We start from the raw sequence: 6,724 nt of genomic DNA on the forward strand, positions 1-6,724 counted from the left end.
TTTGAGGGGTTGGGCCCAGTCCATAACACTACAGATGCACTGCAGAAATTCAACAAAGATGACAGCACCATCCAAAGCCGTGACAATGACCATTGAGAAGGACAAGGGCAGTCAATACATAGTAACACCACCACCTGTAAGTTCCCCTCCAAGCCACTCACCATCCTGACTTGGAAATATATCGCTATTCATTCAGTGTCAAAATCTTAGAATTCCCTTGCTAACGGTTTCATGGACCTATCTGCAGAACAAAGATTGTAGCACTTCAAGAAAGTAGATCACCACCACTTTCTTAGAGGGCAACAAGGGATGGACAATAAAATGATGGCCCAGCCAGCGATGCCCACATCCCATGAATTTGTGAAGACAAAAAAATCAGAGGATTCCAGAGGTTGCACTTCAGGAATGGAAAGAAAATCCATTTGACAAATATGAGTGGAACAAAATGAGAATAGTTCGAACCAGCTAGGTGACAGTGGAGAGACATTGGAGGAGAAAGTTTATATGAATAACTATGTCAAAGGCTGTCGATAAGTTAAAGAGGACACGGGGATAGACTATCTTGATCACAGCCACATTAAAAGTGACTTTGATCGAAGACATTTTGGTACTTTGTCAGGGAAAATACTCTTTTTGGAGGAATTCAATCATGCAGTTCTCAGACTGGAAAGTGATAACACTCACAGACTTTGGAGAGGAAGTGAGATTGGAAGTAGGGTTGTTAATTTGCATGGATGGTGGGGCTGTGGGTTGAATATTTTTTAAGGGGTGATGATCCAAAATTTAAATGGGACAGGGACAAAGTTGTTTTTTATTATAAAATTCAGTTGTTATTTTAATGTTCATTTATTTCCCCATAACGTGGATTACCAAGTCATCACTTAAATATTGGTGAGCTAACACACTTTAAAAGAACACAGCTAGTAAAACAGATGATTTCAATTCAGTACCTAACAACCTGTTGTGAAAGTGAGATCCTGCACTAACTAAAACTACTAACTATTGCCTCATTATTCATTCAACCATGCATTTCATAAATACCAGATAAATCCTGATGGAAAAAACCATAGCTGGAATTGAGAGGTGACTTGTACATAAAGCAAGTCAATAAGATAATTAGAATATAATCTTCCAATCGCAGAAAAGCTTAAGTGAGAACAAAAAGCAAGAGTAACAATCTCTTAGTAGACCTAGTGATAGTGAAAAATTGAATTGGTTGCATTTATCAGCACGTTTAAACTAACTAGTAAATTAAGCTACCCATTGATAAAATGTCAATTGTTCTGCAGAATGACTGTTGCCCCACACCTATGTGACTTCCAATATGTTAATTTACGTGTTTTTAGATATCTGTAAATGGCTACATTCAGTGGGGATTTTAAGTATGAAATGCTATTTGTAACTACTTTATTCAAAGTGATAATTTTCCAAGGCCTGCCTTTCCATGCCAAATGAAGGCATAAAATTTAGGTACACAAACATTGTGTTGGCTTAATGTTTTTTTCTATCATTTTATTATACGTGTTAGCCGATTGATTTTAACCTCTGCTTAAAATTTGAGAATTGACATAAACAGCTATTGATCATAATTTTTTTTAACAAAAGTAATTGTTTCTTCTGTCCATTGCTTATCATATTTCCTTCCAATCTTTATATAGAACCTCCAAGACCTCTTGTCCATCTTTGCAGAATTAAAGTTCGAAAGCTTTTGGGACTTCAGAGATTAAAATTTATTGAAATGTTGCCTCTACCTGGCAGGCTGAAAAGATACTTGGAGTACAATGACACAAATGATTTGATGTAAATTTAACATTTGACAGAAACCACTCAGAAACTACAAGAAAAGCATTTGCATGCAGAAAAGGAGGTCAGTCCAAAAGTTGCAACTGTAAATGATTTATTGTATACCGAAAGAAGTAACGTTTTGTGGGATTGCAAGCATGGAGTTAACAGATGCACAAATTAGTTATGGACAGATTTCAAATGGCCTAAACCTAAATGGATAAGGACTGAAAGGTTGAAAAATAAGTCAGGGATTTTGGATTTTATTAGTTCCAAATATAGGAACCAAAACTAGGTATATTGAACAAAATAATTCGGAAATGCACAGCACATTAGTCAACATCAAAATGAGAAAAGGTAAGTTGAAATTTAACCTGTTAACATGTCCTAATGAGAAGTCCCACTGGACACATCAGCTTCTCTCTCCTCTTTCACATGCTGCCTGATCTACTCTGTATTTCTGGCGTTTTGTGTTTTCAATTTCGATTTCTAGCCTCATAGTTTTTTTCTTTTCATCCCTTACAATTTGGCATTTTAACATGTACATAAAACTGTAAACAATGTACCAAAGCATAACCTGTCACATCAACATGTAAGATAAAGATGTTTTAAATTTTAACTTTTTTTAAATTCCAATTTCAGAAAGGAGTAGCCAAGACACTGATTGTTCAGTTTTTATGCACCTCAGGCAAAATTTGTGAATGAAACTTGCTTCAGTTTGCACCTTGCTCTGTAAAGATAGTATAGCCATGATAAGCTCAAACCCATTTCTAGTCGAATTTTTGATAGAAATTTGACATCTTATTTAATTTTTATGCTTTATTAAATGTAGTAAACACTAAGCTATAAGGTGTTAGCTAGCAGCAAAATATTACTAAATATCTTGGGTTGCTTGATTAATGCCACTTGTTGCGTGGAACATCACAGCAGCTGAAGAGAAATTGTGTTTTCAATTGCACTGACAGTACCATAGTTGTTGCTATACCTTCAAAAATATTCAACTCTTAAGGTTAAGGATTGAGCCATATAGTCCAGGCAAGTCCTAATTGTATGTCACGGTATGTACTGAGTTACCTGACCTTATCCAAGACAGCATTTGGTGCATTGGAATAGGCCATTTAGCCTATTCCATCAATTAGTTAGATAATGGGTGATTTTATTTTACCTCAACTCAATTTACTCAACTTTGCTTCATATCTCATGGACTACTCATGAACAAAAGTCTTTGAACTCAGTATTGAAAATTTGAATTGATCCAGTAAGATTTACAATATCATATATGTTAAAAAAAAGTACTTCCGGATTTCACTCCTAAATGATACCAGGCTTTAGTTTTAACGGTATGACTTCTTCCCCTGAGCTACCCACCAGAGGAAGCCATTTCCCTGAATGTGCTCCTATCAAATTCCTTTCTCATTTTAAACGCCAGATTGACCCTCAAATAATCTCAACTAAGAATCCTACAAAAAGGCTCTGCATTCTTGGGTTACAAAAATGGGGAAACAACCATATTTTCACTCCTGGTTGTCATCAGTCATTTCAGAAAGTGATTGCATGCCAGCATTACTTTGGAAAAAGTGAGGACTGCAGATGCTGAGATCAGAGTGGAGAGTGTGGTGCTGGAAAAGCACAGCAGATAACGCAGCATTCAAGGAGCTGGAGTGTCGACGTTTCAGGCATAAGCTCTTCATCAGGAATGAGGCCTCGGACGCTGCCTGACCTGCTGTGCTTTTCCAGTACCACACTCTCGACACAGCATCACTTTGGATCAGGGTCAAAAAAACACTGAAATATCATGCAAATTCTTAATGTCTAGACTACATTTAGTCAACTTTGCTTCATATCTCATGGACTACTCATGAACAAAAGTCTTTGAACTCAGTATTGAAAATTTCAATTGATCTAGTAAGATTTACAATATCTTATATGTTAAAAAAAAGTACTTCCGGATTTCACTCCTAAATGATACCAGGCTTTAGTTTTAACAGTATGACTTCTTCTCCTGAGCTACCCACCAGAGGAAGCCATTCCCTGATGAAGGGCTTTTGCCCGAAACGTCGATTTTGCTGCTCGTCGGATGCTGCCTGAATTGCTGTGCTCTTCCAGCACCACTGATCCAGAATCTGGTTTCCAGCATCTGCAGTCATTGTTTTTACCTCTACATTTTAATAAAACTCATATGAGTAACATCTTAAAAACTGCCAACATATGTAGCATTAGAGATGGGACAAAACCAAGAAAAGAAGCATCCCAATGTTTATCTCCATAAGGTGGGTTGCAGTTCTGAGTTTTGATGGATTTTAGTGCCAGCTTCACAATTACATTGCTTTTATCAGACAATTTAGTTCTTTACATCACATTGTAAACTCAAAGCCTGTTAGCGTTGACATTGACAATGTAGGGCAAATTCAGGATTATAATGCTGTACACCTCTCACAGAACCTGATCAGTCTTATTTACGATATTCATTTTTTCTGTTTCCAAAATTGAACAGGTTGACTAAGAGCAGAAAGGAGTGTAGGGTTATGGTGTGAATGCTGAAATTTCCTTTGCTAATGATGAAAGTTCATTGAAAACATTAACCTGGATGATTAATATCTATATATCATATATATATCATGATCAGAACAGGAGCAAAATAATGGAATTTTGTTTTTATAAAATTACTGAGAGTCCCGTTCATATCACTGTAATTTCTAGATAAGCTATTCAAATGCTGGCTTGTTTGGATCAACATACTGATTTCAACATCCTTAATTTTCTTTAGTTGTATTCAATCCTGAGATCCACTGATAAAATAGTGTCTGGAACGGCAAGAATATCACTTAACTGTAGTTTTTTTTTGAAGTATTATGCAGTGGAATGTTTCTATTAACTTTTTGTACCTTTAATTTAAATATAACTTTCTGACAGTGATTCTAATAAAAATATGCATTTGGACTTTTTTTTGCAATTTGCTCACCTTGAAAATTAATCACTGCGTAAAATGTTGAAATCACAAAAGCATTTTAACGTGAAGTCGCTGGGTGGCGCCATTGCTACTATTGCATTTAGAAATTAGTGTTTAGGGATAACAAACAACATTTTCCCCTTTGTGAGTATAATTTGGAATGGAGCCTATGAGGCCTCAAAGTGTTTGGATGGAGTGGCATAAATGGCAAGAAATGAGATTGTTGGACTGGGGTGTACAAAGTTAAAAATTACACGACTCCAGGTTATAGTCCAACAGGTTTATTTGGAAGCACTAGCTTTCCGAGTGCTGCTCCTTCATCAGGTGGTTGTGGAGTAACATAAAATACCTCCATAACGCCCTAATGAGGGAGCAGTGCTCTGAAAGCTAATGCTTCCAAATAAACCTGTTGGACTGTAACTTGGTGTCATGTGATGTTTAAATTTGCTCACTTGTCCTGTAAGCCTTCATGGCTAACTGTCTCGATCATCTCACTTGCGAATGATTGGCCGCATATAGGGGGCAAGGTTACTTGCACCGGGCCTTCAGACTTGTATTGAAAATAAAAACATTGGTTGTTTTGAATGCATTTTGGGATATTTCCAGAAATACAGCTGTAAATGGCTGACCATATAAAAAGATATGACATTGTAAAACCTGCTGGGTAGAGCAACAGGAAGGGTTAGAGAGTGCAGCACTTGCTGTATTGTTCTAACTTAAAGAGGGAGATAACATATTAGATCGGGCATTATTGTCTCAATTAGGTAGAGTTAAACTGAAATAAGCTCTCGCTCAGAGTTCTAGGTTGGCTTGCTTTCATTGGGTGTGTGCCCCAAATTCCCCTCCCCACTAATTGTATGCGATATGAACCAATAAAAGCCTCTAATCGCAAAGGACTAATCATTTTAGTGGCTGGTATAAAAGATGGTTGCAGCAAAGGAAGGAGCGTGTTAGACTTTCAATTGGTCTGAGAACCCCTTCTTTCCTATTCTCCAAAGTGCAGGATTTCAAGAAATGCCCTGGAAAAGGAAGGAATCGGTTGTACAATTATCAGTTATAACCTATTTCGTGTTAAGCTGTTACAGGTGTCATTTTTACTGGTAACCTTGTCAAGGCAATAACCTGAAATAAGTTATGTAACAAACTGTTTTGTCATCATTTACACCATATCATTCAAATATATCTTTTTTATTTCATAAAATGATATCTTCCATTACATTGAACTATATAAGTTTAACTTGCACACGTACACAATAAAACTATGTGCATTTAATTTTTGATCCAGGGAATCAAATTCTGTTGACATAACTTTATATACAAGTGGTTAAAGTGTTGTAACACTTTCAGAGGATGCAATTTGCCTACAGTTTCACAGATTTTTTCATTGCTACTGCAAAACTCACAAACCATTTGTCCTGTTACCATTGATATGTTTTTAGTGAGCTACTGTACTTGATAAATATGTACCAGTCTGCCTGCTGATATAGTTATTAATGGGTGATTCAATGTATCTTTTGTTCAGTTCAACTAACTGGTTTAATACTTACGCAAAGCTCTTTATTTAATCGAATTTACATTGCTTTGGAAAATACAGAGGTTGTGAAAGGTGCTATTTAAATGCAAGTTTTGTTTATTTCTATTGTCACATGTTTGGTAATAAATAGCTTAGCTTTGACATGAATTAGAGTAGAACGTCAAAGTTTTAAAGCACATGGAGAATAGCTCCATTAAGGTGTTTTACTGAATTTAAAGACCATTACTTTAAGAATGTGTTTTCATTACAAACTTAATGTAGGTGCAAGACAATTCCGCCTACAAATACAGACTGTGTGTCCAATCAACTAATTGTGATACTCCCTTCTCCACATCACAGTATTTCATTTAGATCATTGTGATAGAGTATTATAGCATGCAAAGAGGCCTTTTAGCCCACTCTGTCTGTGTTGGTCTTCAAGCACCTATCTACCATAGTCCCATTTTCCAACACCTGAC

The 6,724-nt window shown here is 36.3% G+C and overlaps 1 protein-coding gene across 1 annotated transcript in view; it reads left to right on the forward strand.

Moving 5' to 3' along the window:
* asb2a.1 (ankyrin repeat and SOCS box containing 2a, tandem duplicate 1) overlaps positions 1 to 3,424 on the forward strand; it is a 41,987-nt gene extending 38,563 nt beyond the window's left edge. The window contains exon 10 of the mRNA XM_043697183.1: positions 1,659 to 3,424. Within this exon, the coding sequence (XP_043553118.1) occupies positions 1,659 to 1,804 (146 nt within the window). The 3' untranslated portion in view covers positions 1,805 to 3,424. The remainder of the gene's footprint in view (positions 1 to 1,658) is intronic.
* The last annotated feature ends 3,300 nt before the right edge of the window (positions 3,425 to 6,724 follow it).

The sequence above is a fragment of the Chiloscyllium plagiosum genome, chromosome 10 (genome assembly GCF_004010195.1).
Source record: "Chiloscyllium plagiosum isolate BGI_BamShark_2017 chromosome 10, ASM401019v2, whole genome shotgun sequence".
NCBI lineage: Eukaryota > Metazoa > Chordata > Chondrichthyes > Orectolobiformes > Hemiscylliidae > Chiloscyllium > Chiloscyllium plagiosum.